Consider the following 12,553-nt stretch of genomic DNA (forward strand, 5'->3'; position numbering starts at 1 on the left):
GTTTCAGCAGTGCTTCTGCTGTTAGATCTGTCAGCTGCGTTTGACACAGTCGACCACCAGCTACTAGCCCACCGCCTTGCCGACGTGGGGATAGAGGGGCTTGCCTTGCAGTGGCTTGTTTCCTTTCTCCAAGGTCGGGCACAAAGGGTGGCGCTAGGGGAACAGCAGTCCCAGAGGCACCTGCTTGAGTGTGGAGTGCCTCAGGGGGCGGTGCTTTCCCCAATGCTTTTTAACATCTACATGCACCCCCTTGCCCAGATTGCCTGGAGGTTTGGGCTGGGATGTCACCAATATGCTGATGACACCCAGCTCTATCTGATGTTGGGTGGCCAGTCGGGCTCCAGACTGGAAGATCTGGACCGGGCATTGCATGCCGTGGCTGGTTGGCTCAGACTGAGTTGGCTGAAGCTAAACCTGGTGAAGACGGAGGTCCTGAGTCGGGGCGATCTGGAGTTGGGGCTCCCGCTCCCGGCCTTCAATGGGGTGCCATTGGTACCTGCATTGGTTAGGAGCTTGGGAGTGCTCCTGGTCCCCTCCTTGGCAATGGAGGCCCAGGTAGCAGCCACTGCTAAGTCGGCCTTTTATCATCTGCGGCTGGTTTAGTAGTTGGCTCCCTTCTATTGCGACGACCTGGCTACAGTGATCCATGTGATGGTCACCTCGAAGCTAGACTATTGTAACGCTCTCTACATGGCTGCCCTTGTTGCAAATCCGGAGGCTGCAGCTAGTGCAGAATGCTACTGATGTGTCTCCATAGATGGGAGCACATCCGGCCGGTGCTGAAGGCACCGCACTGGCTGCCAGTAGCATACCGAATTCGCTTCAAGGTGCTGGTACTTACCTTTAAGGCCCTATATGGCCAGGGTCCAACATACCTGAGGGACTGCCTTTCCCCATATATACCCCAGAGAGCACTATGGTCGGGGGCGCAACATCGTCTGGTTATTTCAGGCCCCAGGGAGGCCAGGCTCGTGGCTACCAGAGCCGGGGCCTTTTCAGTGGCGGCTCCTTACTGGTGGAATGAGCTCCCGGAGGAGATCAGGGCCCTCCAGGATTTTGTGCAGTTCTGCAGGGCCTGCAAGGCGGAGCTCTTCCACCAGGCCTTTCATTAGGAGCCGCTGACCACTACCATCAATGGCCACGATTAATATCTGTGGCATAGGCCGGCCACAGTTGAGATTGAGCCATACTGCCGTGAAGAACTGGAGATTGCTGAGGGGAGCGTGCTAGCCCTGCATTATATAGCACACCATCTTGCCTTAACAACTATTGTGTGCACTTTAATTGAAAACTGTTGTTTGTTTAAATGGTTTTAAATGTTTTCAATGTTTACATGAATCTGGGCATGTTGGGCCAAGCAATGTGAGCCGCCCTGAGCCCACTATAAATGTGATCAAATAAATAAACACACTATCTAAAAGGCTGCAAGGGGAAAGGAGGCAGTTGGTTGATAGATCACTATTTCCCTGGGAGTGCGCAAGTGTGGTAATCCATAAATAAATAAATAAATAAATTAATTACAACTCAAGGCCATTTTTAAAGTATGCTGGTTCCAGGCTGTGTTGAATCCTTGGCTTTGTCAATGAGTTTGCAAACTGCATTCTAGATTGATATGACTGTCCCCTAAGTGTGGTTTTTACTTGGGTACCAAAGCAAGAAATGCCATTGAATATCCAGTTTGTTTGGTTTCCTTGAGCAAGTTATCTAAATTACTGTTTCAGGATAGATACCACTTAATAAATATTCTGATTGATCCAGAAATCCTTAATGGGGGCCTGCCCTTTAGAGAGTAGGCGATGTGAGAATCTTCTCTGAGACAGTTAGAAAAGAACAATGCGTCTTTTCAGCATCCTAATAGAAATGCCATTTCATACAGGAAAGAGTATCTGTCTCAGTTTGTTCTGTTCCCCAGTCCCTTGGGAAATCACACTGTAGGCGTTAAGAAATAATCAGAGAATTTGAAATTACCCAAGCTGTGTAATCGAACATTTCTGCTCTCCATAGTAGTGGGTGTTGGCCATTCCTGTAGTTCGCTGTCAAAATTGCTTTTATAAAGTTTTGCAAAGTTACTAAAAGGGCTACACTGCTACACCAGTTGCACATTTTCCTTTATGGAGATTGTATGCGACATGGCCTGTGTTGCACTTTATAGGCTGCCTCCTTTAGTGAAGAAAGTGCAGTGTTGCTTGCTTGTCCCCAAGAGTCACATTGAACAAACTTGTCTCATATTATTTGCAAATATGCAAAGGAAAAAAAATAGATCTGGTTCTGTGTTTCATCTGATGATGGCATGAAAGGGTAAGCTTTGGTTGGAATAAAAATGCAGAGAATATGCTAACGGAAAGAATTCACAAGGTGATTTTTTGTTTCTTGGTCATGGGCAGAAAAGGTAAGTTCCTTTACTAGAGCAGGAAATCATAATGTGCACATAGGATGTGAAAGAGTCACGGGCACTTCTTACAACAAAAATCAAATGGCATAGTATGGAAACTTACTTGTAACCCAGACTTTTAAGGTGAATCATCAGTCTTTGGGTGTTTTCAGTAAAAGACTTGGGCTCTCCATTTAATGCCAGGAAGCCTCTGTTAGTTGAAAAAGTGCTCTCCTGCAATGGAGTGTCTTTGAGCAAGTCATGTCTCAGTGCAAGAGTCCAAACTGGAAAAGAAAAGGCAGGTGACCTATTGGCCAGCCTTTTTTCCAAGGTGCTACAAAGAAAAATGAAGCTAAATATTTTAATAGGACTTGGAATATTGTTGAGATTGAGTGAGGGGTGTGTGTTTGAAAGTCTGAAAAAATGATGAGTAGGTCAAATGAAAACAAGCTCTTGGATTTCCTCCTTGGAGGCATCTGAAACCGAAAGGTTTTGGAGCAGAGAGGTTACTTCTATAGGACGTAAATGGGGAGAGTTTAGATTAAAAACTGAAAAGTCTTTAAACAGCTCCTTTTCATGTAAGTCAGTGGTCAACAATGTATGAGCAAGCAGAATTGTGGATTGCTTGTCTCCTGGGAGCAATATGAATGACAAATGTTCCCCCACACCCACCCACACAGTTATTGAATGGTTCTTTATATCTAGTGCTTATGCTGGCTTCTGTAATGTACTGTGTGCTGTTTTTAAGGCGATTCCCAGTGGATGATCTATGACTGAATATAGTAGACAGGGATATCTGAAACAGCGTATACATAAAGCCTGAACAATATCACTTCACAAACTCCAGTGGGGATGTCTGACCAAGGCTTGCTTGATTTCACAGCAGTGCCAGTCCACAAAAGTGGTGTTCCATTCAGATGCTATTATTGTGGAATTGGCATGCTAATCCAGCCAAGCAACGGCTTTTTAAAGGAGTGTTGTTGGTGGTGGTAACAATAGAGAAGGGCTATGGCAGGGCTCAAAGAATCTAGGATGCCAGATCACCAATGGTGCCAGGAAATTTTATTGTGGTACCTAATATGTAAAGCTGCAGTGGCTCAAGTGGTTAAGACGCTGAACTGCGGACTGGAAGGTCGGCAGTTTAGCAGTTCGAGACCCAAGTGCTGCATGACAGAGTGAGCTCCCGTCTCTGGCCCCAGCTCCTGCCAACCTACCAGTTCGAAAGCAAGAAATTGCAAGCAGATAAATAGGAACTGCTTTGGTGGGAAGGTAACAGCATTTCGTGCACCTCGGCGTGTAGTTATGCCGGCCACATGACCACGGAAATGTCTTTGGACAGCGCTGGCTCTTTGGCTTAGAAACGGAGATGAGCACCGCATCCCTACAGTCGGACTCGACTGGCTTTCAAGCAAGGGAAACCTTTACCTTACCTTTACCCAGGGCTATTTTTGGGCAGGAACACACAGGAACGGAGTTCCGGCTGGCTTCAGAGTTGGCCACGCCCACTACAGCCAAAACCTCTGTGTGTGTGGCTACAGAGGGAAGGCCTAGAGAGAGACCCCCACCGGTGACTCCAAGGCGAGCGGGCTGGGGGGGGGCTGGAAGGATCAGGGAAACATTTAAATGCCTCCCCATGCCTTCCCCGGCCTGTCCAAGGGCCAGCTTGCCCGGGCTACCCGCAGCTATGGGACGCCCGAACAAGCCAAGGGAAGGCAGTTTCTGTTGTTGGTTGTGGCCTATTATGCTAATGAGTTCCTGCTGGGCTTTTTCTACAAAAAAAGCCCTGCCTTTACCTAATATGTAAAGCACATGCAAACCCTTAATCCCTTATTGACTCTTATCTGGGCTGTCTCTGTTCCCAATAGCCCTGCCTTGACCACACCTGACTCACTCTTCCTTGCTGTAATCGGATGGATTCTGCTAGCTTTGGAAAGGACTTTCCAGAACAGTCGGGAGGGGGTGGAGCTTTCTGAAGGTAGCTGAGTCCTGGTCAGGGAGGGGAGCAGAATTCGAAAGCTGTTAGAAGCAGATCCAGGTGGGGTAGCCATGTTGGTCTGAAGCAGCAGAACAAAGTTTGAGTCCCGTTTCAGCTCTGCATGTGCATCTTGGCTCCGAGTGGCCCTTCCTAACAGTTTCCCCAACCCCCTTTTTTCCTGCAGGTAGTCCTTGAGGAGATTTTATTCCATTTTGTCTGAAGAAGTGTGCTTGCACATGAAAGCTTACACTTTGGATAAAACTTTGTTGGTCTTAAAGGTGCCTCTGGGCTCAAACTTTGTTCTGTTAGAAGCAGAGACAGCCAAGTTAAGAAGCAACCCTTTCTTCTTCGAAGGTGGGTTTGTCAATATATGAGTTAGAAGCTAGGTTTTTGTTGTTGTGATGATGACAACCAGGATATTACTCCTTTTGCCATAGCCTTAATAAGATTATAAGAAACTGTGGGTAGGATAAAGTTTTGTGATAGTTATCATTAAAAATGTGGTCGTTAATAATACAAAACATGGAAGGCGGAAAATTGTGTCCCGCTTCTATGTTTTAGGGGACTGGCTCACACATCCAAGAAAACTTGTCATGGTCCAGGTTAGGGTCAAAACCCCCATGACGCATCAGCGAGATCAGTGCTTCCAAATGTTCTGTAGAAACTTCAAGCCTGAACAATCTTGGGAATTGAGGCTGCCAATAAGGTCTTCTGAGCTTAGGGTTGCCAGCTCCAGATTGGGAAATACCTGGAAATTTTGGGAGTGGAGCCTGAGGAGGGCTGGATTTGGGGAAGGGAGGGACTTTAGTGCCATAGAGCCCACCTTCCCTTCCACAGTGGTCTTCTTCTCCAAGTGAGCCGATCTCTGTCGCCTGGAGTTCAGTTGTAATACCAGATCTCCAGCCACCACCTGGAGGTTGGCAAACCTATCTGAGCTTGGTGTGCTATTTGTACTCTGTTCCCCGCCCCCCACCGCCACATAGCCTTTCGGAACGCTGAAACCTTCACACTAGGTCCCTTTCCCCACCCACCCCCCACCCCTTTGCCTGCTGCCGCCCTGGTAACTTTGACTATGTAACCTCTGTTGTTTCCTTCCTTTCTTTGTCATGCTAAAGCACATAATTATTGCAGCCTCTGAGAACATTTGTGGCCATCTCTGGATCCCATCCCAACTCTTGAGAGAGCTTGTCTCCTAATGTTCGCTCGCTTTTCTTTTTCTCGCCCCCTTTTTTCAAAGCCGCCTACATTAAAGCAGCTGCACCCTCCAAAATTCCGCCCACTCTTGTAGATGCACACTCGCTCGAGTTCTCCAGTCTTTACTGTGGCACAAAACAAAATCTCAGCTTCTGTTGCTAACGGCTTTCTTTCTACATTTGTTATTGGTTGCGACTTCTTCTCATCCTGCATGTCCCTATGTATTGTGGGTTGACCAACTAATTTTTTTCTCCTTATGGCAAAGGCTCCTGTGCCTTCAACAGCATGCGGGCCAGTAAGCAAAGTTTTTTTTTTCAACCACAGAGGTGTTGTGGGGACAGGTGAAGAAGAGCGCAGCCAGATGAATTTCTTCTCACCAGATCACTGTCACAACATAGGAGCCCTATCAGACATTGGTAATCCTAGCTGTAGGAGGTTCTGAAGCTGAGAACACCGGAGTCTCTCTGTCTCATCTTTGCTCTGTTGAACAGTTTTGGTCTGCTGTCAGTTTCAGTAGTATTCATCTTGGTTTTGTTTCTGTTGGCACCCTTCCATCACAGATTATGATAGGAAATGGAGTAGAAATGGAGTAGTTATGCAGAGAACGTTTAGTAAACCAAGAGAATGACAGAGGGAGAAACTTCACAGAAGCCCAGGAATGAACTGACATAGTCTTGTTCATATGCATATTTATCTCAGTAGGGCTTGTGGATACCGTTGTTCTCTGCAAAAACTGAATTCTTGATAAAATGATCTCAAATACTCTATGGGTGTTATCTTTTAGTGTCATCACATGCCTCATTCTTTGGTAGAAAAATCAAATTTAATTATTCTGATAGTGATGTTTTCTGTTTTAAGGTACAACTGCAGAGACTGGGCAGATCCCAGTCTTGGTGTCCTTACAAGGGGTCCATGGAGTGATCTTCCAGCCTTTACAAGTGGGCAGTCAACTCTTAGAATACTTATAATTTATTTTTACAAAGTGCGCTGCAGTTCTCATCTTCCTTAACTCCTCAACAAGTTGTATGACAAACCCAAAGCCATGCATTTAAATTAAGTACTGAGCGGAATTTGAATACCACATGGAAACTCAGGACTTGTCTCTCCTATTTTGTGTGGTCTTTGTGTCTGATTTCAGTTAATGTGGTTGTGGTGGACACATCTAATTGCATTTGTTATATCAGTCATGCTGATTATAACTGTTCCATTACAGAAGAGCTCTGAACTGTGTTTTCTGGCAGTAATTCTTTGGTGCTGCCTTAGCTATACACTGAGTAAAACTTGCTCAGTCCTTTGTTTCAACTTTGGGGAGCTCTTGTTATCTTAAAGGACTTGGTGCAGAGATCATCCAAGATGTTAGCCTGAAGAAGAGAGAATTGCTAGCAGATCCCAACTGAGATACAGTTGAGTATGAGAAGTCCATGCCCATAATACCTTTTGAAGTTGCTCAGTTCTTGAAGATAGCTCACTCTGTTTTCTGCTTTGGAGGCTTAGGCCTCAATATTGATCCTAGTCTCACTAAGTTGAACATTCCACTAAATATAGATATTTACGCTATTCCTATCCTCAGTTAAATATATTATCCAGGGCTTTCTTTTTCCATCTCTGGCAGATCAGGCAATTGGCCCCCTACCTCTCCCCCCAGGACTTGGCTACAGTGACCCATGCAATGATTATTTCTAGGCTTGATTACTGTAACTCGCTTTATGTGGGCTTGCCCAAAGACTGATCTGGAAACTCCAAGTAGTCCAGAATGTGGCAGCACGCCTGCTGATGGCATCGCCTGTGCAGGCATGCATTTGGTAGGTATTGTGCCACTAGCACTGGCTACCAGTTGAGTACCGGGTACATTTCGAGGTGTTGGTACTAACCTTCAAAGCCTTACATGGCCTGGGACTAACGTATCTGAAGGACCGCCTCTTCCCATATGCGCCCCAAAGAGCCTTGCGCTCACAGGACCAATATTTACTGGTTACCCTGGGCCCAAAGGACGTCTGTTTAGCCTTGACCAGGGCCAGGGCTTTTTCTGCCGTGGCCCTAGCCTGGTGGAATCAGCTCCCACTGGAGATCAGGGCCCTGCGGGACCTTTTATCATTTTGCAGGGCCTGCAAAATGGAGCTGTTCCTCCAGACCTTTGGTTGAGGCGGCGGGTGTCCACCTCAGTTGACCTTTCTGCTTTAGTTCCCAACATGCTGAAAGGGCCCATCTGATTCCACCTTGTGGCCCCAACAGATTTATATTGCTGCTACCAATTTTATTTTTATGATTTTAATGTGATTTTGTTGTAATGAGTCTTTGATTGGATTTGTGGTGATCTGCCCTAAGCCCATTTGGGGAGGGCTGAATAAAAATACCATAAATAAATAAATAAATAATTCAAATCTATGATGGGACACACAGGAATGGGATGCTGTGATGGCTTGCCAGGTGCCCTCTGGCTACCAGCGGGGAATGAGAGTGTACAGTTGCCTGATCCAGGTTGGGAAACTCCTGGATATTTGGGGATGGAGCCTGGGGAGGAGAGGGACAAAGCCATACAGTCCACCCACCAAAGCATCCATTTTCTCCAGAAGAACTGATCTCTGTAGTCTGGGGATGAACCATAATTCTAGGAGTTCCCTAGTTCCCATATGAAGGCTGGGATTCTCATGCTGTACCTACTCCATTACTGTGTGTGGTCAGACAGGCATGTATATAATAAGTAAATGAGAATAATGTACATGCCTACCTCTCCCTGAAAACTGCTGTGGGTTGCTCACAGCATAAGACAGTTGGACAGTTGAAACATATAGTGTTATAAAACTAACCTAGGTAAAGGTAAAGGTTCCCTTGCTCGAAAGCCAGTCGAATCCGACTTTAGGGTTGCGGTGCTCATCTCCGTTTCAAAGCCGAAGAGCCAGCACTGTCCGAAGACGTTTCCGTGGTCATGTGGCCGGCATGACTAAACACCAAGGCACACGGAACGCTGTTACCTTCCCACCGAAGTGGTACCTATTTATCTACTTGCAATTTCTAGGCAATAACAAAAAAATCAGAGCACAAAGCTTAGCAGCATAAACCCAAAATAAAAAACAACCTCATAAAACCCATCAGCTAAAAACAGGCCATAAAATGCAAAATAAGGTATAAAATAACTGAGTAATGGAGTGGGGTGGCTAAAAGCCAAGACAAGCAAGAATGTTTTGACCTGGAGCCTTAATGTCAATAGAGTAGGCACTTGATGCACCTCCAGCAGGACAGTATTCCAGAAACAGGACACCATCACCAAGAAAGCCCTGTCTGCAGTCGCCACCCTTCTTTCCTCCATTTGTAGAGGCCCAGAGCCAGCATGGAGGCAGGATCCTAAACAGAAAAAAAGATACAGAAGGAGGCGGTCCTTCAGGTACTCAGATCATAAGGGCTTTAAAGGTAAGCACTGCCATTTCAAACGTGCCTGGAAACTGATAGGCAGCCATTGCACAACTGTTCTTTACTTAACTGGATTCTCCAGAATAATAAAGACCTGGTACGGAGCCCAGGATACATGTAGGAAAGGGGTGCTGTCTCCTGTCTATTACCATTCATAATAGACTCTCAACCCAAGGAGTGACCTGCACAAATTTTCATAGCATGGCGAGTTACCTCTGCAAGCTTGGAAGGAATACTGGGAATCTGCAAAGAGTGAAGTCAGCAATGAAGTTTAACGGGGGGCAGAGAGAGAATAATATGCACAGGTTGTTGACGAATTAGCAAATTCGAGTAGGCATATTGGCAGGCAAGGCGGGATATAAATCTAAAATAATAAATACATTAATTAATAAATAATAGCAAGCATTCTGCAATAATACCCGACAGTAGAATGCCCACATTAAGAGCCAAATATTCCAAGCAACCACGCACACTACATAATGTAGTCCACTCAAAGGAGGGGCCAAGGAGGTAGAGTAGGAGAATAGAGCAGAGTTACCTATAGCTGTCTCTATGTGTAGGATCAAGAAAGGTGCAATTCCCAAAGCCAGAATCCAGGCATCTGAGTAGCCAGTAAGGGGAGCAGCACAGAAGAAACTTAACAAATCAGAATGGTATGTTGTCGAATGGGTTCTCTGCTGCTCATAGAAAACAAGAGCAGCCGAGCAAATGTTCAATTTGCAGACAGATTCTGGCCCCAGTTTTAGGAGGACTTTCAGGACTGGGAAGAGGAGAGGGAATACATTCAACTTGGCTGAGGAAGAGGATGGTCCTGGCTGTTAGCTGTATGTTAATTAAAAAAAAAGTAAGGGGGAGATGTATCTGGAGGCAGTCCTTGGTTACCTTCCTATTGGGGTTTTGGTAGGCATCTTAAACAGTCCAAATCACATTAGTGGGATAGTCAAACCTAGAATCATCTCCAGGGTCATCTAGTCTAACCCCCTGCTCAATGCAGGACATTCACAAATACCTCTCCCTCCACACACGCACAACCTGTTTGTGTAGAAATGCAAATATAGCTACAGTTGCTCTCTTGGTGGAATGCTCATGCAGTGTGATCCTTTGTGCTGAAAACATGCTAATCACTCAAGCAGCCATATTTTAATGATCTAATAGCCCGAGACTAGCAGCATCCAGCTTGTGTCGGGAACAACAATTTCCCACAACAGGTGTGGTGAAATTAGGTGTGGTCTGACTCATCCTGCTAGCCCTTGGGCTTTTGATGGGATATAATGCCCAGCAACTTTGTTTACTTGGATTTTTAATCCGTGGGTTTTTCAAACATGTGTGGGTTCTTTCTCTCTTTAATGGACTGTTTGGTTTCCTTGCAACTTGTTTTGGTTCTGTTAGCCACTCTGAGTGTAAGGAGATAAGGTAGGAGGTAATATTTTAAATAAAATTCAATAAATCATGTAAGAGATTAGTGGAATGTATGTAGGATGGATCCCTGAGAGACAGCAAGAAGAATCTCTGTCATCATTATAATGATTCAGAGCTATCAAGTCAGAACCGCCTCATGGTGATCCCAGGACCATGCAGTTTTTAAGGCAAGAGATAAGCAGAAGTGGTTTGCTGTTCCCTTCCCCTGCATAGGAACCCTGGTGTTCCTTGGTGGTCTCTCATCCAAGCACTAACCAGGCTGACCTTACTTAGCTTTTGGGCTCTGATAGGGTTGCCAAGTCCATCTTCCACCCCCAGCGGGGGACTTTGGGGGCGTTCCTGGAGGGGGTGTGGCATCCCCAACGTGATAACATCACGTTGGGGACGTCTGCCACCACCCCCACCCGCCCGTGCGCCAGATCTCCAGAAATGGCAGTTCCCTGCACTTAAAGTAGCCGGCAGCCAGCGTTTCCCCTTTAAGAGCAGCTGCGTTTCCCTTTTAAGAACGAAGCTGGCTTTTCCCTGCAAGCTTGCGGAGTTCGCGCTTGGGATGAAACACGGGTTGCACACACTTAAAGGTAGAGAGATGGGTGGCTGTGGGTGTTGGGAGAGGGGCTTCCCCAGCGGCGGGTAGAACCCCCCCAAAACGGGGGACCCCTGACAAACCGGGGGGTTTGGCAACCCTAGGCTCTGATGAGGTTAGGCTTGTCTGGGCTTTTCAGGCTGTTGAGTAATCTCTGGTTTACTGTAAATCATGCTATGATTCTTCTCCAGCAGAGCCCCTTCAGCAGATGATGTTGTTGTCCGACTCTTCACGACCCCATGGACCACATCACGCCAGGCCCTCCTGTCTTCCATTGTGCTCTGGAGTTTGCTTAATTTCATGTTCGTTGCCTCGATAACACTGTCTAACCATCTCATCCTTTGCTGTCCCCTTCTTCTTTGACCTTCAGTCTTTCCCAGCAGATGTGCTTTATTTTAAAGAACATTCTCTAACCAGCAATTTTGGGGAGTGGGTGGGTTCTTTTGACTATTTTACTACTCACACTTAATAATTTATTTTTCTCTCTTTTCTATTGTAGGTTCATAGCCAAACCATGTGCCTTAGGCTTAAAAGTCCAAGCCAGTGGACCACAAAAAGCTCAGCCTAATGCTATTCTTGAAAAGGTTTTCACTGCAATTACGAAGGTATGGTATCCTTTTAGATTATTTCATATTTTCTTTATCACGGTAGTAGCTGTTCCATATTTCCCGTGATCAGGAAACCAAAATGGCTTCAGAAATCAATTCTTGGGTGAGCTTTCCTCAGTCCTCTAGACTAAACAATTTCAAAAGGCTTTGCCTATGTAAACGATTTATCAGCAGAGTTCTCTGGGACTTATCTTTTAAAGGATGATTATCAACCTTTAAATCTGATAATACAAATAAGTAAGGGATGAGTTTGGTTCTTTGAACTATAACCAACAAATCAAACGGAAAACCTGCTGAAACTTTCATATTTTAGTAAGAGAAGGAATTGTTTTCTTTATTATGCAAGACAGTGGGAAATACAAGCATGTAAAAAATGAACCCTACGCTTAATGTAAAAATACGTGTTAAAATTATTTTAAGTTCCTAATGTGGCTTAATCATGTTATAGCATGTAATAGTTTAAAAAGCAAACCAGGTTTCAGGTTTTTGTCTGATTGCTTTTAGGGATTATCAAACAGCCTAGATTACACACCCACAAATCTTTCCTAGTTTTCTTCTGAGTCGTCCATCCAGAGGAACCGGATTTACCTATCACAGTAGTGCAGTGGTTCTCAACCTGTGGGTCGCGACCCCTTTGGGGGTCGAACGATCCTTTCACGGGGTCGCCTAAGACCATTGGAAAATGTGTAACAATGAAAATACATCCTGCATATCAGATATTTACATTACGATTCATTAGCAAAATTACAGTTATGAAGTAGCAACGAAAATAATTTTATGTTTGGGGGTTACCACAACATGAGGAACTGTATTAAAGGGTCGCAGCATTAGGAAGGTTGAGAACCACTGCGGTAGTGCATAGTTATAAATAAATATCAGTCTTATCTTTTTCTAAATCTGTTCTGTCATAATCATGTGATTATTATTTAGATAGTTGATTGGTTCCTAACTAAATATGAGGCAATCAGCACAAGTGCATATGAGTTACATCTAAT

The 12,553-nt window shown here is 45.3% G+C and overlaps 1 protein-coding gene across 1 annotated transcript in view; it reads left to right on the forward strand.

Moving 5' to 3' along the window:
* Positions 1–12,553, forward strand: part of LOC107115690 (ceramide synthase 6-like) — a gene marked incomplete at its 3' end in the record, with an annotated part of 92,999 nt that overhangs the window by 40,499 nt on the left and 39,947 nt on the right. The window contains exon 2 of the mRNA XM_015417448.1: positions 11,450–11,555. Coding sequence (XP_015272934.1) covers positions 11,450–11,555 — 106 coding nt within the window. The remainder of the gene's footprint in view (positions 1–11,449; positions 11,556–12,553) is intronic.

Source organism: Gekko japonicus, unplaced genomic scaffold, assembly GCF_001447785.1.
Source record: "Gekko japonicus isolate JY-2015 unplaced genomic scaffold, Gekko_japonicus_V1.1 scaffold2926, whole genome shotgun sequence".
NCBI classification, from domain to species: domain Eukaryota; kingdom Metazoa; phylum Chordata; class Lepidosauria; order Squamata; family Gekkonidae; genus Gekko; species Gekko japonicus.